The sequence below is a fragment of the Ambystoma mexicanum genome, chromosome 7q, assembly GCF_040938575.1.
Source record: "Ambystoma mexicanum isolate Mex_15411 chromosome 7q, UKY_AmexF1_1, whole genome shotgun sequence".
NCBI lineage: Eukaryota > Metazoa > Chordata > Amphibia > Caudata > Ambystomatidae > Ambystoma > Ambystoma mexicanum.
The window spans coordinates 833,499,687-833,526,859 of record NC_090941.1 but is presented as its reverse complement, the minus strand read 5'-3'; the positions used below and the strand labels follow the sequence as shown (position 1 = coordinate 833,526,859).

Genomic DNA, 27,173 nt, shown 5'->3' with positions numbered 1-27,173 from the left:
CTCCCTTGGGCATCCACTGTATTCCGGCTGGGCACATGCAGGCTTGTCCTGAGTTTGGGTTAGATGCTTGGGTTCGTGGCACATACACCCCTCCTGCTTCCCGTTTCCATGGGCTTGCAAAGGGTGTGACCAAGTGACAGTGACTTACACAGTGACATTGGGCTCCCATGAGGGCAGTCTGTAGTCAATATTGTGTGGACATCCCTAGGGGGTATTGTTGTTGTATTGTACACTGCATGGTGTATTGATCTGTGCTTGTTTATCCATGTTTTCCTCATAATGTGCAGGTTCCTTCCTCATGTCTTCACAAGGCTGTCTCCTTTGCAGATGGAGTTCATGTTGTATGCAGTACACTGACACATTTGCATGGCAGCAACAGTCTACAGTTGGAAGTGGTCGATGTGCTGGCTTATTCAGGTTGTAAGACTACCTCTACTTTGACTTAGTACTGTCATGTTTTTGCAATGTTTCATGGTGTGTTGCTGTATTGTGTTGGTGGTAAGTATTTGTTCATGTGTGCTGTTTGGTACTGATTACTGGGAGCATATTGTCTGTGGGCAGTTTCCATTTGGGACAGTGCACTTTGTGACACTTGTGTCAGGTCTTGTGCATTGCTTTGTTTGCTTTCACATTGCATGACATGCCATGGTGTGTTGGGTGGCGGAGCTGGGGAGGGGTTGGGTGACATGGCGCTGTTTTCATGTTGTATTTTGCAAGGGGGTTATCAATTTAGCAGCATGGATGTATGTCTTATAATGACACAGCATTGGTGGTGTTTCGGTAGGTGGGGATGCACACAATGTAACACTTCCAGGTGACCAATCTCAGGCTGGTATGGTTGTGACAGTTGACTGTCCCTTATGTCATCACTGATTGTCAGCTGATATGTGCCAGGGCTGTGTGCACTCCACAGAGGTGTGATTTTAGGTGAAGTAATTAGCCACCAGCTACGTACAGGCTGCCTCACCACATGCCCTTTCCCCTCCCATGCGCAGCAGCCGTGCATGTGGTTGGGGATGTGGGGGTACAACCATGTCCACCGGCAGGCCCCGGCGTGTTGCAACGTTGTGCAGGACACATGCTGCCACTATGATCCTGCACACTACTGGGGGAGCGTATAGCAGCTCCCACCAGAGCGGTCAAGGGAGCAAAAGCGTGACTTGAGCACTTCGAATGTGCGCTCCACTATGCCCCGGGTTGCAATATGGGCTGTGTTGTATCTTACCTCTGGTGGTGTGGTGGGGTTCCGAATTGGCGTCATCATGTGGGTGCTCAGAGGGTAGGCACTGTCCCCTGGGGAGGTGGTGATGGGTATCATTAGTGGGTTTGTGACATTACTCAGTATCTGACATGCATGCCTGCATGTGCAGTGGCATTAATACTCACCAAGCAGCCATGTATCGCCATGCCGCCCAGCATCTAGGTCCCGGTTTAGGGTTGACATTCTGTAAATGAAACTGTCATGGGTGGACCCTGGATAATTGGCATATACTGAGGTGACGATTCCCTTGGCATCACGTACTACCTGCACGTTGATGGAATGCCAGTGCTTGCGGTTTCTTTAGATGTGCTCCGTTGCCCTGGGGGGACGTAGAGCCACATGGGTGCAATCAATGGCACCTAGCACTTTGGGGAATTGTGCCAACCCGTAGAAATCCTGGACGGCAGCCTGCCTTTCTGCAGGTGTTCTGGGCGGGTATATGTGCCTGCGGACTGATGGGCGTGCAGTCATGATGGCCAACACCTGGTGTAGGCAGTGTGACTGCATGGCCTGTGACACCCCCCCACTATAGCACTTGTCTGCTGAAATGATCCAGTGGCCAAGAAGTGAAGTACATTAAGCACCTTTTCAAGGGGGCTCAGTGCTTGGGAGCACAGGGTGGGTGATGTGACGTCATCCTCCCACTCACTCCCCAGGTCGAGTATTATGTGAGGTGGAAACCTGTACCTCCCATACACCTGGTCATCAGGCATCCCAAAAAGGCTGGTTCTGGGTGTAAAAATTCTGGGCCTGACTATCCTCCTCCTGCGGTATCCCACGACCACTGCTGCAAGGAACGGTATATTCATCTTAGTGTATGAGCTTGTTTGTTGTTTGCGCGCACTTTTATGCTGCGCGGGTCCACGTACGCCTGCTTCCTGCTGGCATACGTGTTTCCGGATTAGCGCGTCTTTTTTGGCGCACGCATTATCCCCGTTCGATTCCATGAATATGTGTTGTGGGCGCGCGTGTGGGCGTTCCGCGCATTTGCCTCCTGTACTTCCTCCGTGACGCCCACATTTTCATACGTTGTTCCCCACCCTGTGTTACGCCTACTTTGTTGTGTGTGCTGCGCTATGTGCGCTTTCGCTGTGCACGTAGTGCACGCTGTTTGAAGACATGTGCGCCAGTGTGCGCCACGCAGGATTTTAGCGCACATCCATGGATTTACACGCGCACGGACTTCCATGAATCGCTGTGCGTGGGTTTCGCTGTGATTTTCGCACTTGCCCTGCGATTTGCACGCTTGCGCAGACATTTTCAGCGCACATTAATTCCATGAATCGGCCTGAATATGTTGTTCCCCTAAATCAATATAACTTCGATGGATCACTGAAGAAAGAATTTTTCTGCCCATTGAATAAATTACTCATTCTAATCTTAAACAAAAGTGTTCATCTTTAGGTTTATTTTATGAACAATTCCGTTTCTTTCACTTGGAAGTATCTCCCAAACTGTTTTTGCTGGAATGTCCATCCACATTTCTTATTGATCCCTATTGAAATCAGAAGTACTGTCAGTACTTTGTTATGTTATGTTATGTTATTTTGCACTTATATAGCGCCTTATATACCATTGGTATGGTCTGAAGGCGCTGGTAGGTTGAACGCCCTTGGGAACCGAAGTTCAGATCAGTAGAGAGAGTAGGGAGAGTCAAAAGGTGCATGTGAGCACCGGATATGTGTGCAGCTTGTGCGGTACACGTGTAATAGCTGCTTCTTATCGGTAGGTGTGGTGGTTGAGAGATCAGGAGAATGTGTTCGTTCTGGCAGGATTTATCCAGAACGGATGTGGCTGGTTAGGCCTGAGGAAAACGCCTGGCTGGGGGTGTGAGACCAGCAGTGTTTACATAGAATGATGTGGAGTAAGCGGCGGATGTTCGTATGAGAACAGTTATACCGAATGGTGTCATAGTATCTCTGTGTTCTAGTTGAGTGGTGATGTAAAGGAGAGAGTAAGCGTGGGGTGTGGTGTGATGGGTTATATGCTCTTTCAGTGTGCAAACTTCTAAATGCAACTTTCCCAGAGAGGGAACTGGGCGAACTTCTAAGTACAATTTTCCATAAAGAGTCTATTGGGAACACTTCTAAATTCATTTCATCAGAGAGGGTATTGGCACACTTCAAAGTGTAACTCTCGCAGAGGCTATTGGGTACACTTCTAAACGCAATTTTCATAGAGTGTCTACTGGGCACTCTTCTAACTTCAGTTTTCCAGAGAGGCTATTGGGCAAACTTCTATATGCAACTTTCCAGAGTGTCTATTGGATACACTTCTAAAATCAACTTTCAGAGATGCTATTGGTAGCACTTCTAAATGCAGCTTTCACAGAGGATATTGGACTCGTATCTAAATTCAATTTTCTACAGAGAGGCTACTGGGCGCACTATAAAATCAATTTTCCAGGGAGGCTATTGGGAACACGTCTAAGTGCAATTTTCACAGAGCGTCTACTGGGCACACTTCTAAATTCAATTTTCCAGAGAGGCAAACTTCTATATGCAACTTTCCAGAGTGTCTATTGGATACACTTCTAAAATCAACTTTCACAGGAGCCATTGGTAGCGCTTCTAAATGCAGCTTTCACAGGGGCTAATGGGTACACTTCTAAATGCAACTTTCCAGAGTGTCTATTTGGTACATTTCTAAATGCAACTTTCACAGAGCATCTACTGGGCATATTTCTAAATTCAATTTTCCAGAGAGGCTATTGGGCACACTTCTATATGCAACTTTCCAGAGTGTCTATTGGGCACACTTCTAAAAGGTACTTTTTAAAGCATAACAATGCCATACATTTTACAAGGTAGTGCAAACAAACAAAAAAAGCAATTATTTGGTTCATTCAAGTATACCATTTCTTTATCTCTTACACATCTGGTACAGACTTTTGGCATATCATGCCTCTACATGGTGGGATCATGGAAGACTGGGATTTCGTGTTCAACAAGTAATACCTGCATGTGGTTCGAGTCATTCTTGATGAATTCCCCACTGACCACGGACAATACCGTAAATTAATACAGACATTACCTCGACTGCAGCAGTATCATTTGTAGTGTCATTGCCATCCACTTTACGGAACTAAATAAAAAATAAAAATTACTTAATCTGAACAGTTGTTGGACATTTTTTATAAGTTCTTTCGCATGGGCACCCTTATCCCAGTGTCGCCAGACTCCCCTTTGAAGACCCCGTCCCTGCAATCAACATATGTCTGTGTCCTTTGACTGTCTTCTGAGCCTATTGCGCTGACCTCATCCACATCCATCCCCCCTCCTCTATCAATGACAGTTTGCATCTGTCGGTGTGCGCTCGCAAGTGGGCTGTGAGGATTGGAACACTCAAGGTGCTGAATACCATGTACACCACAAATGTCCAACCCAGACACAGTGTCTCCAGATTCCCCTTTGAAGACCCTGCCTCTGCAATCTACATAGGTCTTTGTCCTTTGACTGTGTTCCGGGCCTCATCCACATCCACCGCCCCCCCTCCACTATCAATGACAGTTCATAACTGTGGGCGTGTGCTCACAAGGGGCTGCACTGGCAGGATTGAGGTCAAACATTGGCGTAGAGGTCTGGTAGGTGTGAACGAACACCTCATTCACATACACACCCACTTATGTAATCCTTTATAAACACTGTTGGAGTTATCAAGAAAACATCCATGAGATTGTCAATGGATATCGCCAGCTCTTCACTTTTTACCTTGCTTGCTGAGTCGGCTCATCTGTTCTGCTAAGTAACAGTTAGTACATTTTTAACTATTGGTTTCTGTAGTGTTGACTTTCTCTGCTAGGCCACTTTCTATTGCTTTATACTAATGTACACCCTATTTTTAATTTTCATTTTATTTTATTCAAAAAGACTACACTACTATCAACCGTCCTATGCACTTTTATATCCGTAATTAGCACATAACATTACAGATTATTGTTTCCAAATGTAATCTTTTGTAGTGCATGTTTGATTTAGGTGCCTTTTCTTTTATAAAGTAAATGTTTTTTATTATCAAAAGGTATATGAGAGAAACTCGAATAGTTCAGTACAATGGGAGCCTTTCCAAACATAAACCTGCATCGCGTCCTTTAAAAATAGGTAATTTATTTTAAATGTCCATGTCTGTCTTTACGTAGACCGCACTGCTGGAATTACAGACCGTTATCATGTAGGAAACCACAGACACGTCCAACATCCTACCGGTGAGGCCAAGCAACTTGCACACAAACCTTTTTTAATCGTTTTTGATGTGGTCTAAATTATAATGTCCATTTTCTATTGAACAAATGTATTGATTAAAGGACTGTGATGCTACATCGACCACTATTACGGAGTGAACAGCAACCTCAGTAATTATTTTAGAATATTCCTTCAGATTCGCCTATATAGGATATGTATTTGTTCAAGTTCAATTTAAAACATATTGATTATTGTTAGGCGTAATATTAGCTTTTGATACAAACTGGCTTGTAGGCATCTTTGTCAATATCAAGCATCTTTTTCATGATATTATTTTGGGGATGTTACATCTTTCTTATTACAATTACAATTACTGTTATATAGGCAAATCCTGGAACTTCAACAACATACTATTCTCCTACTGCAACCTGTCTGGAGGATGGGGTATGAGAAGTGATAATTTATTGATTGATACTAATAGTTATTGATCATTTGCAAAACTGACAGCGAATTGCAAAGCATTAGATTAATAACCTTGATTTATTTATCTCAGAAACATATGCAACAATGAAAGTAAACCTTCAGAAAAATGTACTTTGTCACTGAATAACAGACGCTTTCACTATATGAATGGTGTGTTGTATGTTTTTGGTTATAAACTTTAGCTGCTTAGCGAAAAATGGAATCAGTGAAACAAAATAACATTACAAGGCCACAATTTAATGGATATGTTTTGCAGGATGATCTCGCACCAACTCCCTGCGACATCTCTGAAGGTTATTCAGGTACAGTTTTCAAATATGCCTTTTTAAAATGTTACATGTACACAGTGTTCGACTTTATGCCAATACTAATTTTAAAATGTTAATCAGACGATTAACCGTATCTTGTTACATAGTTTAACTGATACTGTAAGGTCGACAATCAAATAACCTTTCGCAAGATGTACTTTGTGAGATTAAAGATTTTAACATTAAATTGTTTAACAATTTAATCAATGTTCTTTGAATTTGTTATGTAAAAGGAATGCACTACTGAAGCGATCAAAATTGAAGAGACACATGGACAAGAGGTATACATGAGATATTGCAAAATATTAGTTATCCATTTTAACTGTGATGTAATATTTAATATGTTTTAATGGTTTCCATAGTGACATTGTGTTATATATGTATATATGATTCTTTATATAATTTCCAAATGCTGTTTTTCAGCATGGTCTGGTGTTCGGCAAATCCAATTTGACTGTTTCAAGGAAAATTCGGAAAACTAGGGAACATAACGGAACGTTTTTTTTTTTAAATAGTTGTTTATCAGTTATTTCATTTATATTACATTTTCATGTTGCAATTCATATATTCTGTATTTGTGCTATAAATGAAGCATGTTTTTTTTCTCTTCGATTAGAGGTGTGGGAAGAAGAGGAGCCTAAAGACTCAGACAACTACAAAAACTAATGATGTTGGCTTGTCAAACCGTTGTCACTTGGTAGCAGCTACATTTTGAGGCTCAGCATGGTTCTCGCAAGATTCAGTGTTGTGATGCATATGTCCAGTGCCCGGAATTTATAACCAAAGCATCTTCGCTACTGATTGATGATTGTGCTCGTGATGTGGGCTTCACTCTTCCTGGTATTGAGGACTTATTCACCACCATGGATACGCAAACCACTATACTTATGGACGATTGACCATTAAAGGAACCAAAATACATTTTATTCGACTGCTGTCGGATCAAGTTTATGAAAATGATTAAATGTGATCATACATCGTGTAGGAGGATTTGTAGGGAGCCATTGGTGAGGTTTTCTTGTGTGGTCAAAGGCATCAACTTGAAGATCAAGGGTTGCTGTGTACACCACCATAACTCATTTTCATGGTCTGCTCAACCTATACTTGGAAAAGTGCCTGCTGGAAATGTATTGTTCCATCTGCTTTGTTGTTTAGTGGATCCACGTACAGTACAATTTCAAGTTTTTCCAAATTTGTGGGACTAAAGTTCCTTTCAAAAACCCAGTACTACAAATGTCAGAATGATTTCTTGTTCCCCCGCTATTAGCCAGGCATCGACACTTGAACAGATGTCAATGGACAATGCCCTCGCTGGCAAAAGGGTCTGGGTTACTGGTGATGGACAGTGTGACAGTTCATATTTGTTCTGCTAAATACTGCACTTACCACTTCTAAGACATGGAAACCAAACAAATAGTGAGTTCAGTCGTCATGCAAGTATCTGAATGCACATCTTCTGTTGGAAAAATATTGTTTCATTAAATCCATTAAACTTCTGTAATCTAGAGGAATGGAAATAGACTTGAAAGCCACTGACAGGCGCGTTTCAATAGCCAAGGCCATGTGAGCCCAATTCCCAGACATGAAGTATCAATATGATGTTTGGCACATCGCAAAATCAATTTCGAAAGAAAGCACCGCTTCTGGAGAAAAAAAGGCTACAGAAAACATTTAACACTGTTCACAGTCTATCAGCAACCATCTTTGGTGAAGCTAAAAAACGTGTGATGGATCTGCAGATATTCTGCTTGAAAATGGTGTTCATTGATGCACCATTGTTCTAACATATACTCTTGAAAAGCGCAAAACATTTCCACGAATGTGCACTTGGACCATTGAGCAAGGAGCAGTAGCGTAAGAAAAGGTGGTTGGTTCCAGGCTCCTCTCCTCACACAGAACTTGAGAAGATTGTGTACGACAAAACACTTTCAAGAGACACAATGGGACTCTCCGAGTTCAACCACATTGGAGATTTGTAGATGTTCCATAATACGTGCCTAAAGTACAGGCCTAAAAGAACAAGACTGGCTGTACTTGCACATGACGAGAACGTTGGAAGGGAACAAGCAAAAACTGCAGGAGTTTTTCGGGATGCCTCGTTAGAACAAGGAGTTTACCAAAAGAAGCAGAGGGTGGCAAAGTCAATCTTCCAGCAGATGGATTTTGAATTTGTGAAAGATCTGACATTGGATGTGCTGGCCATGCAAACACATGGAATTGATCCAGATTTTGTTTCCAGGGCGCAGTCTATTCAACAGAACATTGCAAAAGCGGTTTGCCCTCCCAAACTTGAACTTGTTGAAAGGTTGACTTCAAGATTCAAATGAGGTGTGACTCCCTTCACAATGTTTAACAAAGCCAGTTTCAAGCTTTTACACAGTGTTTGGAAAATGTTTTCATTGTACAATAAATGGAATAGTATGTCACTTGACATGTCATTGTTAAATAATGTATTTTTAATCAATTACTGTTTGTGAAATAATGTCACTAGATAGGTCTCAACATTTCTATTGTTCTTTGATTTGTGTATTTATTACCATCAATATCATCGATTTATATTAGAACAATAAATGTCAGTCTGATTATTTGAAGTATGTGACTCAAATTAAATTGAACGTAGCAGAGACCGGTGAGCTTAAAACCAATAGTCACCAGTAGCTATTTTTGGCTTTCCCAGGCCAACTCGTGTAACACTATAAACTAGCTCCTTGTTCCATAGAGGTAGCTCCTGGTGACTGGTTACTGACAATAATTGAAGAATCTAAGAAGAAAATTGGAGCAGCAGACATACAGAAACTCAATGTCTCCAGAGCTCTGGTCCTCTCCAGCCTGGACTACTGCAACAGCCTCTTCCTCAATCTGCTAAATCCTCCCTTTGCCCCCTTCAACTAATCCAGACTAGCCCAGGGAGGGCATCTCTCAAGCCCAAACATATCTCCACTGGCTCCTGGTGGCTGCGAAGATCAAGTTCAAGACCCTCTGCATCACCTACAAGGCTTTCTGGGGCCGGGAACCACACTACATCTGATTCTTTCCCTAAATACCTCCCGCTTAGAGACCTGTGGTCATCTAGCTGCAATTCTCTTAATCAATTAGCATATCAGACGCTATTCCAAGTAGAGAGTGTGGGATAGATCTCTTAACCTTGGCAGGAGCATCCCTCTGTAATGGCATCCCTGCCCCGCTCAGGCTTCTGCATGATCTCCTTAAATTCTGGAAGATTCTCAAGACCCAACGTTTCTCTTCTTCAACCCCCCCACACCACCTGATACTACCACCCTCTGTCGCATTGACTGGCAGCCTGGCTCCTTCTGAGCTCCACAGGACACCAGGCTCTCCTCGCCCAGTGTACCCCAGCACCCTGTCTTCCTGCCCCCCCCAACAACCTGCACTTGCCCTTCTGCACCCCTTCCCCCTGACAAGCCTTGTGGTGTGTGCATCCCTACCAAGCCTGGTCCACCCCGTCCTCACACTTCGCATGTGGTCCTCACTCCCTGCTTACCCTGGCACTTGCCCTCCCCTTAGTACTTGCCTAGCACCTTTGGCCCTCTTCTTCCCCTCCTCCCTGCACTTGTATACCTACTCTTGCCCCACACCTCCATCCCACACACGCATTTTCCCTTCTGCCCCGACCTACGCCTCACCCTCTCCCCACTCCACCCCCCTGCACTTCTTGTTGCTGCTCTTGCATGATCCGAACGACACAAGGCATTGTAGGGCTGTTATTGTTTTTTTCTTCCCTGCCACCCCACCCTTTTCGTCTAGTGGCACCTTGAAACACCATTTTTTGTACAGGCACTTTACAAATAATCAGTAAATAAATAAAATAAATTAAGTCTAACCTTGCTAGAAAGTAGAAATCATGATAAGTGGCTGCAGATAGCAATAGACCAAAGGTTTATGTGCCACAGTGTTAGCCAACATTGAAATAATGAGTGAAGGTATATGTCTTGCCAATGTGCACTATGAACATGCGCCTGTGGCCTTTGCACATTTACATCTTATTGTGGAAGGCCACATGTGGAGGACAACCAAAAGCGCATGCATCAATGCAGAAATCCATACGATTGCTGGAATAGATATACACAGAAGCCAGTAAGTGTTTCAAAACTGCCCCAATTTGAGGCATGCTGGAATTTTAGTGATGTAAATTTCTTTTTCTTATTGTTGCTCATTGCACATGCTGCCCTGACTGCAACCGTCCACCCAGCCTTGTGCGAAATCGCCCCTTTAACCCCCTCACCCTTCCCGGTCCGTTCGTGCCGTCTCTATATATTAACGCAACACTTTTGTATTCAAATTATGTTTATTTCAGAAAAGTGGCCTACTTTGGCCAAACCATTCATTTGTTATTGGGCATTGCCATATTGAAGCATAGGGAAGTCTGGGTCTGTCTGCACCTCGCCTATGGTCATTTTTTAAAAGAATACGTACATGTTGTGGGATCAGGCACATTGATACCGTTAAAATGGAAGTAAATATTTTCATATGTGGGTTACTTGAAACATTTCATGGTTTTCCACTGCGCAGTTTGCCACTGAATATTGTTCAATTTCGTGGCATGTGCTCCCAAAACGAAACTCCCCTAAAACGCTTGATGAAAGGTTGCATTGTTATGTGTCCTTCAAGCCACCGCACTAACCATTTGAAGGCCAAAATGTGTCGAATATCCACAAAGAAGTGATAATATTCACTATATTGAAAACCTATGAAGGAATGTTACGTTTCTATTACTGAGATTGGTCTTTCTAAGCAGTTGGTCATCCGTCACTTAGGGAGAATGGCAACACAAGACACAATGTAAGCAAAGTTTTAAGTAAACAAGTGAGGATGGCAAGTGTGCTGTATGCTACATGGTTAACGTTGTAATGGATGAATATACAATTTGATGCAAATAATAGACATTGTATGCATTAATTGTAACTTAAATTGATAGTTAACATAAATATGTACTGCGTATATACCATAATAAATTGGGTACTGAAATATATTTTTGCATTCTCGATTTTACAAAGCTATATTATACAGATGTGCGCCTGTCATGGGTACAGTTTACCGGTCGACGGCTTCTTTAACCGCAACTGAATAATAATCATCAACAACGAATCTGTGATAACCATTATATGGGACGAACGCCAGACACCTATCTGTCCTTTTGCGATTGCAGTTATAAGGAGCAACTTGGCAGCCTATAGGTTCTGAAAATGTGCGGATGTGAAAGTGTTGCATTTGAAATGTAAACCACTAATTTCTTCTATGTAATGGAATGCCATGTGTGCCGATCAGAAATCAGCAATGGAAGATAATAGCTTACTGTGAAGAATGCAAAGACTGGGATTAATCGATCGATGAACAGAATCAGCAATATAAGATCACTGTTCACACTTAAACAAAAAATGAGAACCATGCAATGTTTCGCTAGCTATAACCTTCATTAGAAAAAGTTAGCCAAGCTTTCGTGGACTTAATTACCTCTTTTCAGTGTTATGTCAAAATTAAAAGTACTTGTTACGCTCCCGGCTATTGCTGTTTTCTTCAAAATGAACTGTTTTTATATTTTTTGTGAAAAGAAACAAAAGTTTGGCACCGGTTGTGGATGTTTATGTTCCTGGTTCTGCATTGGATAACATCATCACGTTAGTGATGACAGGGTACGTTTGGCTACGCTGCCCACTCACGTCATTAAAATAGGTGGAGCTCATCGTGAGCTTCTAGTGATCTCAGCCTTAATCTGAATTAGTGTCGCAAGGGCACTTGAATTTAGGGCGATGGATCAGGGAATAACATTAGCAAAAGATGGCGTTACCCGACCCAACGTTTTCACAAGTGTCAAAGTGAGAAAAATATGGGTAAGTTGCATTGGAATTCTTTTTAATAACCATCGATGTATGATCTTAAATAAATGCACGATCGATTGGGCCAATAACCTTTCTGGCCAAACTACTTCTTTAATTCAATTTTTAGTAAAGGAATGCAGTATGACGCATGCTGGGAAACAGTCATTATTAAGTCTAAATTCACTGACTGTACACAAAACGATTAATGTGTAGTAAGAGAGTTCCTTTTAGCATTAATTCAAGGAATACAATGCAGTATGAAGCATGGTGGGAAATGGGGTTTGTTCTGAGACAAACAATCATTAAAAGGAATACAATTTGGCACATGCAGGCCACAATTTATGGAGAGGACACTACGTGATATATGCTGGAAGAAGTAGTCCATTCAGAGTAAGCAATCAAAAGACTGGCATACACATAGAAAGAAAACACTTGTTGAAAGCACAGTACAATCCAAGACTGTTTGGAGAAATATTATTCTTAACAATTAATAGAGTAATGCAACTATTTATTACAAACAGTTGCTGGTGCTTTGCTAGTTAGGGGTCCATGGTTTTGGATTCTTCCATGCCTCGTGCACAGCAACATGATACAGTGAGCATACCAAGAGTGTCAGGGGAAGGGACACAGGCCCTTATTTGGACACGCAACCAATGTTTTCTACTTATTTCATGGAATCACTTTTCTGCTTGGACCCTCCCAAATGTTTTCCAGCCTATCAGAAAAGTATGGCCATCTATACATTCATCCGAGTGAAGAACAACCATCTTCATTTCGTGACAATTCAATTCTCTAACCTATAGTCTTTCTTATGGATTACACATTCATAAACATCAACAGGCCACTTTGATACTTTTTATTTAATGTAAATATGACTTGGCACTAGCAGTAGCAATGTCTAGATTGAGTTACTACTGAAATGGCACCAGTCTTCCATAAATAATCTATTAAAACAGAATTTAGTTGCATGACTAAGACTTTGTGGTTACAACATGACTGCTTGAAACACACTTGGCTTTATAAGACACTGCATGTACAGGTTCCGAAGGGTATCAGTAATTGGCATGCCAGCAGCTGGTAAGGTCACATAGTACCTAACATAATAGTATGCACAGCCAGAAATGGGTACATGTAGAAAATGAGTAAAAGTTCCTTGCAGCACTGCAATGACACTTTACAAAGCAGTCGATTTGCTCACAAATAAGTTGCAAACCCGATTTGTTTTTGATTTCTCTCATGATTTTGGTTGATATTAAACCTTTCCCAAAAAATACATAATTAAAATGAAAATACATTTACCACCCTGACATTAAACCTGTTTTTGGTTGTTAAATCTGCTGCAAAAGCGGTAGAAGTCTACACTTTGAAGGGAACATTCATGACTAGTTCAAGGATTTCTAGCATGTATAGAATCAAAGGTATTCTAATTTTTGCAATGACATTTTTTTCAATCAAAACAGACAAGCGGTTTTCAATATAACTCTACCTCCTCTAGGCCTGGTGGCAGTTTGATTAAAAATAAACCTAAAGCCATATTTGGTTTGGTGTGAAGGCCTATGGAAAGCTATACTTATATCTTGACTTAGTGAATCATTCTCCTGTCTCAGGTTGTGTATTAGCTTGTTTGGGACAGAGGTCCTCGCACAAGATGATGTCAAACCCAGACCCATGCTTTGTTCATCCCTGGGAAGGTTTGTCAACCTCTGGGCTACAAAGAACAAGCTCTGTGAGCAGGGGGTTGGATCACACATTTTGGTAATTACCAGAGTCGTCTTTGATGAAGGACAGCCAGGCAGAGGGATGAGTCAGAGTAGTCAAGAGAAACATGAAAGCCCAAAGAAGGGTTCCATTATAGTGGATTTTCTTAGGCCACTCACATTTTCCAGTGCCCCCTCTCCACTTCTAGCAGACAAATCACTCTGGGACTGACATCACCATACAGACGACACTCATCACAACAGCCAGGATTGAACACTTACAGAAGGCTTGCAAAAGATCAATCCACTGTGACAGATTGACTATATTGGGGCCGAGACACCCTCCATCCTTCAATTTAACCAGGAGAACCATTCTGCTGGAACTATACAGGGGTACAGTCTGCCCAAAAAATCTCTGCCAGAGAGGTGCAGCTAGAATGCTCCAAGAAAGGAGAAATACCCTTCCCTCGCCTATACTAAAGGAACAATTGGGGCCAACTACTGTTGAACAAGGCCTGCCTGCAAACAGACCACCGATACCCAGGATCCTGCTCACTGGAGGTGGCAGCCCCTGCACATGCTCTCTGGAAACCTTCCTGGCTGGGAAAGGTATAGAAAGCACTCAACTTATCCTCTGAAACTCCGGACTGGGTCTCACCATAACTGAGGAACAAAGGAACAGCTATGGCCCATTCGGTTTTTGCCTCAAACCGCTTGTGCGCTACTACGACCGAGGTGCTGCATGCCTGTCCCAAGCTTCATCGAGCCAAGTGCCATTGATGCTTCTTGAACCTTGCAGTGTGATGACCCAGTCAACCCACGCGCCACTCAAATCCCGGATCGCTTGATACTATCGAGTCACATGAAGAAGCCTTAAAGGTACTTAAAGTGGTTCTCTCCCAGTGGCCATCCTTAAATGGCCCTATTGACAATTAAGCTCCCCCTCCCTACCTTTTAAGACATCTACATTGAACTTGAACAGACTTCAGATCCAGAGGGGCCCCTTTCATTCCAAAGTCTGTGTTTCCTCGTCTTCTCTCACAACAGCTGGTTATCCATTATTATGTTAATTGTGTGTATTTTTAGTTTAAAGACTCAACTCTTTTATAGAACCTTGGTTGGACATTCTTTTATTATGGTAACACAGTACTAGTGTTTGGGTGTTTCTAATGAAGCAACACACTTTCTTGTAGAGGACAGCGTGCCCTCGGACCATGCTGCCTTAAAGAGGTGAAGGAGGTGTACCATTCATATTGTACATGTTTCACCTTTATGATTCAGACTACTGCTGGTTTAGTAGTGTGGGGCAAAGTAGAAGTTTCAATCAATATTTTTCCCAGTACTACTGCTTATTTTGTCACACCACCCTAAAATCTTCCTTCCTTCTCGGGAAGATTCAAAACACTTCAGGGCAGGTCTCTTCAGATCCAGGGTTGTCCAAGATTTGAGGACGATTTTTAATGTTCTGTAAACACTTGAAAGAGCAACTTTTACATGCGATCTACTGGCAGGAGACAAATTAAGCTCTTGTGTCATTTACCACCAGGCCAAATCAAATTCACAGACAGTTGCTGCTTTATCTTCTACCTTGGACTGGTCAGATATCCGAGACCAGCCTGTCACCCATTAACAACGCTTTACCATCTTTTCCACACATGCAGACTGACCTAAGTATAAGAAGAGCATTAGCAAACTATCTCCAGACTGCACCCATTTTAAAGCCACTTGCATGACCCCCCCATTAAAGCTCTTTGGGGCCACTGACAATGGTATGTAGCAGATGACCAAAATACATTTTAAAAAACCTGCATGTGACCGGGTCGATCATGTATCACAGTCAAACTCCAAAAACGTTTAGTTGATGCAGTAACTCTTACATTTTTTTAACTTGTTGTATACATTATATATTACTTTGTGTGTTTGGTGAGGGGGCAGTTGATTGGGATTGGGAATAAACTTAGATGTAGGAAGTGGTCTCAACATCTCAAAGTGACCCAGAAATAAACTTGTTTCAAAATTACAAGCCTTCCTGAAAAAAGCAAGCAATATAGCAAACAGTATTTTAAAACAACAGATTGTAGAACATATTCAAGCAATGTATACATACAAGTTGAAATCTGTGTCCAAAGCCGAGCCATTCCTTTTCAATAAGCACTTCAAATCCCCGGATTGTTCGATAAAACCCATCGAGCATCAACATGGCAAGTGAGGTGAGCTGAGCCGTGCGGTCCCAACCATCACTGCAGTGTACAACAACAGATGTTTTTCCTGACTCCACTTTATCTGCTATCCTGAGAGCTCCGGCAAGAATCACCTGGCAAGCGGAGAAAAGGGGGACACAGGACCTTTTTATAGTTCCAGTAAAAAGTAATGTGGGTCTGCCTGGATTGTAGGAATAGCAGTTACAAATATGCAAACTATTCACACTTAATAATACTAAAAAGTGTTTAAAGTATATTTTACTTATGTACTAAAGTTACATTAGACACACAATATGCAAAGAAGCTGAATGTGAAACATGCTTTTCTACTTACACCAATTATCAGTGAGAACGTGGATCCTACAAAACTGATGTTTAATTTAAAGAAATTAGAGGCCTTCTCGCAAGATATACTTTATCAAATTCAAGACCCCTTTCTTCAATGCCCCTGCCACTGTTCTCATGACACACTTCATTTCTTGGACGTTCACGTTACACAAACCAATAAAGGATTTCAGACTAACATCTTTAGGAAGAAAGTAGACCGTACTGTGTATTACAAAGGCTTAGCTTTCACCCAGTCTACATTGAAAAGTGTAGCCTTTAGCCAACTTTTGAGAGTTAAAAAAATAGTCAGCAATGAGGAAGAGAGTCAAATACAGACAGCGAGAATGCTAGAGAATGTTCTTTTTGGGGTTACAGTAATGAATTAGATGATGCTTACAGGAGAACCCTTGTTTACAACAGAGAGCAGCTGCTTGCACCAGCACCAATTAAAACTCCACCATCTCTAGTTTACGTTCCTAAATTTAGCATTCAGAAGAACAAGCTACTTTCTTACCTGGTAACATTCTATCGATGGGTTGTTCCTCCGACGTATTCCACATCTACGACAGGTAATCACTACAGCTGTGCTGCTCCGGAAAATTTTCGGCGTCTGCGTCCTGCATCGATGACGTCGATACGCTCCCTAGAGGGCCTCCGTCAAGCTGATGTCACTGGATGTTATAAGTAGGACGCACGGCGCCCGTAGCCTCAGTTGTAGTTTTTTCCCCATAACGTGTGGCACCAATCTTCTGCCAGTATGACTACAGAAAGCCTTGCAGAAACGTAAGCTGCTATCGCATAAGAAATTCTGTAGAGGTGCGGGTTGGGTGGGTGCGATGTGGGATACGTCGGAGGAACATCCCATCGAAAGAACGTTACCAGGGAAGAAAGTAACTTGTCCTTCGAAGGTATTGTGTCCTCCGACGTATTCCACATCTATGACAGATTCCCAAAGCAGTACCAACGTATGGAGGTGGGAAAAGAAGCAACAAGTTACTTACCTGTAACTGTTGTTCTCCAGCATGGGTCTGGCATGGATTCACATGCTCAACATTAAGCATTACATCCAAAACTCAACATTATGCAATTCTTACCTCCTCATCAGGCTCACCTTAGGCGAACAGGTTGCGCAGCACTGCTTGGCCGACCCTGGACTCCTCCCTGGAGTCCCGATCGATGCAGTAGAATCTTGTGAAGGTGTGCGTCGACCTCCACGTAGCAGCTCTGCAGATGTCCAGCAGGGGCACACCAGACAGGAACGCCATGGTAGCAGCGATCGCTCTGGTCGAATGGGCTCTCGGAACGGCTGGGCAGCGGTCGGTTTGCCAACCGGTGACAGTGCATGATGCAGCCGGAGAGCCATCTGGAAATGGAAGTCTTCGAGAGAGCCTTCCCTTGATTCACAGACCCAAAGTTCACAAACAGCTGTGACGACTTCTGAAAACTCTTTGTGTGGTCCACGTAGAACTTCAGCGCTCTAGCTACATCCAGCGAGTGCAAAGTCCTCTCGGTCGGCGTCGAAGGCGACGGGAAGAAAACTGGTAACGCAAAGGGCTTGCTGAGGTGGAAGTCCGACGGCACCGTGGGCATGAAGGAGGGGTGCGTCCTCAGCACCACCCTCGTGTCTTGAAAAGACAAGTATGGAGGCTTGCAAGATAGGGCCTGGATCTCTCCCACTCGTCGTGCGGAGGTGATGGCCACGAGGAACGCCGTCTTCCATGACAGGAACTTCAAAGGCGCCAAATGAATAGGCTCGAATGGGGCCCCCATGAGCCTGGTCAGCACCACATTAAGCTCCCACGCCGGGGCAGGAGCCTTCACCGGCGGGAACGATCGGAATAGTCCCTTCATAAAATCCTTCACCAGGCGATGAGACCACAAGGACGCCCGTCCCGTAGTCCTGGTATATCGGGAGATGGCAGCCAGATGTATTTTGATGGAGGCGTGAGCCAGTGTTAGGCAGTGTACGGCAGTGTTAGGCAGAAACCTGTGCAGTTCCCTTAGGGAACACTGCAAAAGATTTAAGACTACAGGTATTGGCAGTAAACCCACTTGGTAGCAGTCTGTACCACCCAGATTTACCTGGTAGCTGTGGCTGAGCAGTCAGACTTCCCTCAAGAAGAATTAGACAGTATGCAAAGTATACACAATAGGCACAATAATACAAGCAAACACTGATCACAGCTTTGGTATCAAAGTATATAATTATTTATTTAAAAACACACGGTTGGAAACATTCCAGCACTCTTGGTGTAAAATATTCTAAACAGTTACTATTGTAATATGTACACCCCTTTTTCCTTATCAGATAAGTCACAGTAAACACCACTTATTTTCATACAGAGGTGAGCGCTTAACTAGATGGCACTCCAATAAGTTTGTGAGAAAGGGAGGGAAAAAAGACAGAATATGGAAAGGTACACCACTCTAAGGTTCAGGAACACTGTTAGCAAGGCAGGAGAGCAAAAGTGACTGGTGAGCCAAAGTCCAAAGGCTGGGCCCACGCTTAGAGAGAGCAGAGCACAAATGCGCCCAAGATCACACAGTTACACTAGGCTTAGAAAGTCTTGCAGAGAGTTCAAAAAGAGTTTAGAGAGGCTTAGGAAAGTTTAGCCAGGGTGTCCCAGGCTAACCCAGGTTCGAAAGCCGGGGGCTAAATCTACCCCGTACAGTCGGTAGCAAGGGAAGCCAGGCGGGACACGGTACCTTAAGTGGGAAGGATCCTCCAGCGGTGGCAGTTGTTCCTGGCAGTGGGTGCAAGTTGCGTCGTCGTCCAGGGGAAGAGAAGATCTCGACTTGGAGGAAAGATGAAGGTCGTTGCACTACCAGGGAAGAAACGAGCCGCGGAGTTTTCCGGTTAAAGGTGGTACCTTTGTTCGCGGTCGTGGTAAAACGTGGTATCCCGGTTGCCGGGGTGCTTGGCACAGGAATGGCGGCCACGAGGTACGTCGGGAAGGCGAAAAGACGGTGAAACTGGTTATCCCCACCAGTCAAAGGAAGAAGACTCTCTGGCGGGAGATCTCCTCTGTCGTTGGGAAAAGTGGTGAGGCGGTCCAGCAGGGCTCCACCGGTGGTGGTGTCGTGCCAGGTCGGCTCAGCTTCTCCCTCGTCGGATTCTTAGGTCCTGTGGCGACTTCTGAAGTTCCAGTCCCCAAAGCCCTGCTTTTATGCAGAAAACCCCCAATCACTCAGCCTAGCTGTCACTCAAACATGCTAAGTGGTGAGCCGGCCGGCTCACCACTTGGGCCAATCAGGACGGAGTGTGACTTGAGTTGCCTAGGCAACTCCGTCCAGGGTGCCTAAATCCCCCTCCACCCCTCCTAAATACCCCAGACAGAGTGGCACCACTTTGGAGGGCTTCTGTGGAGAAGCCCGCCAAAAAGTGGAACAAAGGGCTCGACTTGGGTTGGAGTCACAGAAGAGAACACAAACGCCATTTTAGAATCAAGTTTTGGCAAAAAATACCAACCGGAGAATTAATATTAATTAAATAAACCGGCGGTATGTTCGAGGCTACCGTAAATAATTAAATAAAGATAGTAGCCTAAAACAATGGGAAATCCCATAGGAAAATATTTGCGGTTGAATATAAAAAGTAGTATCCACTGCCACCAGCCAAAACTCGATCAGGGGGGACGGCGATGTGCCCCCTCGACTAACAGACACTGGAGCAATTGAATTGCCCTAGCCAGTACATCCACAATATGATGGTTTGTACTGGTTCTGTTCAGAATTTAAGACTAGTAAAGTCAATGGTGACTTTACATGCCCTGGGAGACAGTAGTCAGTCCCAGGGTATGGAGTCTATACTGGGGGGTCACAAAGACACCCCTGTGTCACTGCACTGAGGGTGCTGTGTAACGCATCACAAAAACACATGAAGCCCTATGGAGTAAAAGACCCCATAGCCCATTAAACACATCTAGATTCAAAGAAACACACTCAAATCATGCCCAAGTAAAAGAGTCTCACTCTTGGCAGGAGAAAAAAATAAACCCCAAAAATCCAGCAAAGCTGCTGGGGGGCTCACTAGGTTAGGAAATTCAGCCTAAACAGAGAATTCTCCCTAACAGGCAGTACTTGAGGGGCCGTAATCTGCAGAGGGTTAATCTTCTGTGCACGGCACCAGACAGAGAACCTCTTGCACTTATGACCGTAACACTTGAGAGTTGAGGACGCCCTGGCTTTTGCAAGAACCTCTCTGCAGTCAGCCGGGATATCGTACCCTCCAAACTCTAGTGCTGCAGGAGCCAGGCCTGCAAGTTCAGCGATTCCGGGTCTTGATGAAGAATGGCGCCTCTTTCTCTGGAGAGAAGATCCGCGTCCGCCGGCAGCTTGACTGGTGGGGACGTTGACAAGTCCAGAAGGTCCGGGAACCAGCTCTGCCTCGGCCACGCCGGTGCGACGAGGATCATTCTGCACCTGGACTTCTTGAGCTGGTTGATGAGGTGGAACAGCAACGGCAACAGAGGGAACGCATATAGAAACGGGCCATCCCAAGGGAACGAGAAAGCATCGCCCATGCTCCTCGGCTGCGGGAACCTGCTGGCGAACCTCTGGTACTTGGAGTTCGTCGCGAAAAGGTCGATCCGGGGTTTGCCCCATCGCCGAAAGAGCCGATCCACCTGGTCCTGACATAGTTCCCACTCGTGGCACGAGCGCAGCTCCCTGCTGAGTGAGTCGGCGATGGTGTTTTTTATTCCTGCCAAGTGGAAGGGAACCAGAAACATCCCCTGGGCGACGGCCCAGTGCCACAGATCCTGGGCCTCCTTGGATAGGGCTGGGGATCTGGTGCCTCCCTGCTTCCGTATGTAGAACATCGTGGTGGTGTTGTCGGTGAAGATCCTCACCACTTTGTCCTTGAGGGACGGAAGGAACGACTTGAGCGCCCAGAACACTGCTCGGAGCTCCAGAATGTTGATGTGGAGAGACCTCTCCTCCGGGAGCCAAAGGCCTCTTGCGTGGAGATCTCCGGTGTGGGCCTCCCAACCCTCCAGAGAGGGGTCCGTCGTCACCGTCTCCTGAAACGCAGGGGTCTGAAAGTCTGTGCCTGTAGTGAGGTGTGCATGGGTACCCCACCATAGGATCGCCAGACGGAACTCCTCGTCGAGAGGGATCCTGTCTTCGAAGCAGCCCGTCGCCTGAAACCAGCGGGCGTCGAGGAACTCCTGTAAAGGACGCATCCGAAGTCTGCAAAGGGGTACAAGATAGATGCATGAGGACATCATCCCGAGGAGGGACTTGATGGACCACACCCTGGCCATATCCATGGCTAGCAGGCGCCGCACCTTGCCCAGAATGGCCTTCGTCCTCTCCTCCGACGGGGAGGCCAATTGCCCCACTGTATCGAGCTTCGCTCCCAGAAACAGTGCTACTTGCGACGGAACCAGGTTGGATTTGGGGTAGTTGATGGCGAATCCCAGTTCCGTGAGTAGCCGGACAGTCCTCGCCTTGTGTTCAACAGCGAGTTCTCTTGTCCTTGCCCGGATTAGCCAGTCGTCCAGGTAGGGGTAGACGTGGATCCCCTGCAGGCGCAGCCGTGCTGCCACTGGTGCCAGGCACTTGGTGAATACCCTGGGTGCCGACATTAATCTGAACGGCAGGGCTCTGAATTGGTAGTGGCGTCTCTGAACCACGAACACGAGAAACTTTCTGTGTCCTTTTAGAATGGGGATGTGGAAGTAAACATCCTCCAGGTCCAACGACGATAGGAAGTCGCCCTCCTCCAGCTGTCCCAGCACATGCTGGAGGGTGACCATCCTGAATTTCTGCGCATTGATGTACTTGTTTAACCGACGCATGTCCAGGATGGGGCGCCAACCTCCAGTCTTCTTTCTGACGAGGAAGTACCTTGAGTACACTCCGGAGCCACGGAGCCTCCTGGGGACGAGCTCGATGGCACCTTTCTTGAGGATCGCCCTTACCTCCAACAGCAGTTGAGGGATGTGATTCTCCTTCCTGGCCACGGGAGGAATGCAAGGACACTTCTTTTGGAATTCCAGCGAGTGCCCCCTGGCCAGGGTGTCCAGCACCCAACGGTCGATGGAGATGGACTCCCACACGCTGATGAACTTCGTCAGCCGGCCTCCCATCGGGGTGCTTCGGTGGGGGCCCAACGCCACGGCCGGTTCAGTCTTGCTTGGAGGAGGCCTTGCCGCCTTGGCCGCCTTGGCCTCCTTGACGACGACGGCGGGATCCCCCTTGCTTGCCGCGACCTCTGTAGGCCTCCTGGGACGAGGAGCGGGCCGCCTGGCGGTATGTGGAAGAGCCACCGCTGGATTCCTTGGAGGCACCCTGTCTGCCTCCGGAGTTCCGAAAGGGCCGTCGTCGTTGAAGTACTCCGATTCGGTCTTGATGGCCTGGAGCGACTCGTCCACCATCTTACCAAAAAGGTTGTTGCCGTCGAACGGCATATCCAACACTCTGGTCTGGACGTCCTGGCGAAAGTCCGTCGCCTTGAGCCATCCTCGTCGTCGGAGGCAAACTCTGTTGCGCAGTTGGCGAAATCCGGTATCTGCAATGTCCATTGCCACCGTTATGGCGTGATCCGACGCCACCTCGCCTTCCTGCAGAATTTGTAGGGCCTCCGCCCTCTTATCGTCAGGTAGGAAGTCTAGCAGGGGAGCTATCTTGAACCAGAGCTCCCTGTCGTAGCGGGCCACGATCGCTAAGGCATTGGCCGCCTTAATCGTCGTCCCATGGAGTCCAACTTCTTGCCCTCGCTGTCCGGCGGAGAAGTAGAAGTTGAAGCCGCCGCACCCGCTGCTTTCTTCTTGGCCGCTGCCGAGACAACAGAGTCCGGCATGGGCTGGGCCCTGAGGCACAAGGGGCGGCATCGGGGACTCAGTACTTCTTCTCGTACCTGTCCCTCTTGGCGGGTGCCGTGGAAGGGTTCTTGAGGATAGCAAGCCCCTCGTCCCAGATGTCGTCGAGCAAAGGCACCGCGAGGAGCGTCTTCCTCTTGGCCTCTTGTCGTTGGTAAAGAAACCCTTCCTTTTTTTGTTCTTCAGGGCAGAGCTGGAAGAGCTCGGATGCCCTGGTTATCATGCATGAAAGGAGCCAATTTCGTCAGCTGGAGCCTGAGGGGGGGGTGATGACGGGATGTCCGTTGTGTCATCGCCGCCGTCGTCGTCCGTCTCCGTCGCTGTATCCGTCGCCGTATCCTCTCTAGGATCCTCGTGGGCACGAAGGGCGGAGAGGGGTGGACTCTCCTCCGCTTGTTCGGAGGGTTTCCCGACGGGCCTGGCTCTGGATCCTCCTTTGGGGTCCGTGGAAATCTCGTCCTTATCTCGGTACATAAGGATTGGATCGCCAACAAAATGGCCGCCGAGCTATCCTGGGGCTCGGGTAATGGCTGCGACGGACAGGATGGCCGCTCCACTGGGCCCTCTTCGTCGCCATCATTGCTATCTTCGATCACGTCAGCGGGGACCGCCCCCTGTGATCGAACCTTCTCGAACCTCTCGTTGAGGCCTATGAACCTCTCGTTGAGGCTCTTCTCGGTTTCCACCAGATCCTCCTCAGAGGCTGAATCTGAGTCTGTAATGGCCACTGGCCCCCCCCTCTTTTTCCGACGGGGACTTTACGGGGGTCTTAACTATGGGCTGGAAAGAGGATTCCCTCTGCGGTGGCAGGGATACTCTGGGCCCAGAGGCCGTTTCCACTGGCGTAGTCTCAGCCGGCTTCGCCAGGGTCGCAGCGACCACTTCGATAGAGGCCTTTGCCGGCTGGATCAAAGCCCTGACCACCTTAGGTGCGTCCTGGGCCTTCACCTTGGGGGGAGGGTCAGCGCCTCGCTCCCCCTTCGAGATCGACCGGGTCCGCTCCAGCAGCTTACCTGGGTTCTCGGACTTCCTCTTCCCCGAACCAGAGCGCTGGCTCGTGGTCGAACGTGCCGGAGAAGTCGCGCCCTGCATGGCAGCCGAAGAGCCCTACCTTTCGGCGCTCCCGCTGCCCGCGGACTCACGGTGCTTGGCCTTCTGTTGGGCCCCCGTCGCCAGGGAGCCCTCACAGGACTTAGAAGCCCGCTCAGACTTTTTCTTCGCCTTCTCACCTGCTGTGCCCTTCTCCAGCCAGGCGGCGAGGTGGGAAAGACGATCTTGTTTGGTCCGTTCCGAAAGGTTCTTGCAGAATGCACAGTCCTTCTCCACATGCGTCTTGTCCTCATGAAGGCAGTAGAGACATCGCGAATGCTCGTCCTCCTTGAAAACGTTTTGTAATCCGCATCCAGGGCAGCACCTGAACAGCTTGGATCCGGGTGTCGAGCTTCCCTTGTCCTGGGCCATGTCTGTTGAGGTAGGCCGCAGATCTTCCGGAATCCTCCAAGAAGCGTAAACTTGACGCAAACTTCACCCTTGAGGGGCGTAGAAGAATTCCAAAACGGGTCCCCGTTATCGGAAGTAGAAACAGTGGAGCTTGAGGCTCGATTAAACCAAAAAAAAAGAGAAAATCTCCTGAAAAAGCGCAAAAATGCAGCAAAAACTCGAGAGCTAAAGCACGAGGACTCCCAACACTTGAGCGTGCGGTAAAAATCTGAGGATGGCTGCCACAGGCGGGGTTTAGGGAGAGGTCAGTCATTGGCTGGGGGCAGTATGACCCAGAGATCAGTGATTGGTTACTACTAAGAAAAACAGATCAGAAACGAAACTGATACTGATTTTTTCTTTACCGAGGATTCCCAGCCTGACGACGGAAATATTCATGAGCATGTGAATCCATGCCAGACCCTATGCTGGAGAACGTAGAATTTTTGAATGGCCAATTAAATTGTAGAATAGAGGACCGTCTTGCCAAAGTCCAAATCTTGCCCATGGACAGAATCCAGGGAGTAGTGTTTTACAAAAGTATGGACAGAGGCCCATGTGGCTGCTTCACAAATGTTACGAATGGGACCACCCCTCTGCAAGCAGTAGAGGCAGCCACACCCCTAGCAGAATGGGCCCATAACCCTACCGGAGGGTCCTTGCCCGCCAAACGGTAACATTCAGAGATTGTCAAGATAATCCATCTAGACAAAGTCTGCTTATTAACAGCTTGTCCCAAACGCCTTCCAGCGTATCCTACAAAGAGCTGATTGTCCACTCTGACCCGGGACATGCGTGAGATGTAGAAACTTAAAGCTCTCCTAGAATCCAACCTATGGAGCCTCTCCTCTTCCTTACCAGGATGCGGAGGAGGATAGAACGCCGGAAGAATGACCTTCTGGCTCAAATGAAATTCCAACACAACCTTCGGAAGAAAAGAAGGACGAACCCTAAGGACATCCTTATGGAACACCGTGAAAGGTGGCTTAGCGTAGAGTGCCTGCAACACACTCACTCTGCGAGCGGAAGCAACCTCAACTAAAAATACAGTTTTAAAGGACAACAGTCTCAAAGGACAAGAATGAAATGGCTCAAACAGAACTCCCATCAGGAACTTTAACACTAAGTTCAAATCCCAACCAGGCACCTGGAAAGGTGCAGGTGGAAACACATTAGTGAGCCCTTTAAGAAACGGAGAAATCAAATCAACGGAATCTTAAAATAAGAACACTCCTCAGACGAGCGGTTAAATATAGACAGCGCCGCCAGGTAACCCTTAATGGTACCCAATTGCGTGCCCTTATGTGCTAACGAAAGCAAAAAAGACAGGACCACAGGAATGTCACATGAAAAAGGATCCACATTCTGAACCCTGCACCAGTCGCAGAACTTTCTCCAACGGCAACGGTACAGGGACTTTGTTGGGGCCTTCTGGCCGAGAGCAACACCTCCATCACGTCTTCAGGGAGGTCCCAATCCTTTTATCTCAACCTTTCAGAAACCAAGCATGAAGTTTGAGAGACTTGACCTCTGGATGGAGAACCTGACCCCCCTCCCGTAAGAGCAGATCTTCTCTATAGGGAATACGGCATGGAGGGCAGATGGACATGTCGAGAAGGTCCGGGCACCACGCTCTCCTGGCCCATGTCAGAGCAATGAGGATCTTTCGGTAACCGAACCTCTGCAACACTTGCGGAATGACGGGAGACTGGAGGAAACGCGTACAGCAGTCGGATGGACCACTCCACTACGAACGTGTCCCCTAAGGCTCCTCTTAGAGGAAATTCCCTCGAGCAGAATCTTTCGCACTTCCGCTTGACACTGGTGGCGAAGAGATCCACTTGTGGGGTCCCCCAAAGGGCGAAGATCTCCAAGAGAACTTCTTGAGCCAGCTCCCACTCGTGAGAGACCGTTCTCTGCCTGCTCAGAGAGTCCACCGCCTCGTTTTCATCTCCGGCCAGATGAACTGCCGAGATTGAAATTTCCTGCTGGATGGCCCAGAACCAGAGCTGTATCGCCTCTCTGCACAGAGGGAGAGACCCTGCCCCCCCTTTTGTTGAGGCAGTGCATTGCCACTGGATTGTCTGTCAGAATCAGGACATTCCTCCCCCGCATAAACGGCAGAAAAGCCTTCAGGGCTAGCCTGATGGCCCTCAGATCCAACAGATTGTTATGGAGTCTGGACTCCGACGGAGACCAACGACCGCTGACTGTCAACTCGTTGGCATGAGCTCCCCATCCGTGAGGGATGCGTCCGTCAAGATCGTTACCTCCGGCCAGGGTAGCCAAAATGGAGCCCCCTTCAACAGATTGCCTTCGATGGCCCCCCACAGAAGATCCTGGGCGACCGAGGGCGGCACCTAAACGGGAACCAACATCTTCACGGAGGACTGGGACCACTGTTTCTTGAGAGCCCACTACAGAGATCTAATCCGCAGCTTGACCTCTGGCACCGGGAGAATGCAGAATGCCATCAGGTCGAGCAACCTCAAGAACTGGAACGCCAGGAGACTCTGCGCATGTTGAAACTTGTGCACTGTCTGCAGAATGTGACGAGCCCTTACCTGGGGAGGCGA

The 27,173-nt window shown here is 46.6% G+C and overlaps 1 protein-coding gene across 10 annotated transcripts in view; it reads right to left on the bottom strand.

Annotated features, from left to right (window-relative positions):
• The window catches only part of MTMR2 (myotubularin related protein 2), a 1,647,725-nt gene that overhangs the window by 895,648 nt on the left and 724,904 nt on the right, over nucleotides 1-27,173 (bottom strand). For all 10 annotated transcript variants that reach the window (XM_069639182.1, XM_069639183.1, XM_069639176.1 and 7 more), the window contains one exon: nucleotides 15,875-16,081. In XM_069639182.1, coding sequence (XP_069495283.1) covers nucleotides 15,875-16,081 — 207 coding nt within the window. The remainder of the gene's footprint in view (nucleotides 1-15,874; nucleotides 16,082-27,173) is intronic.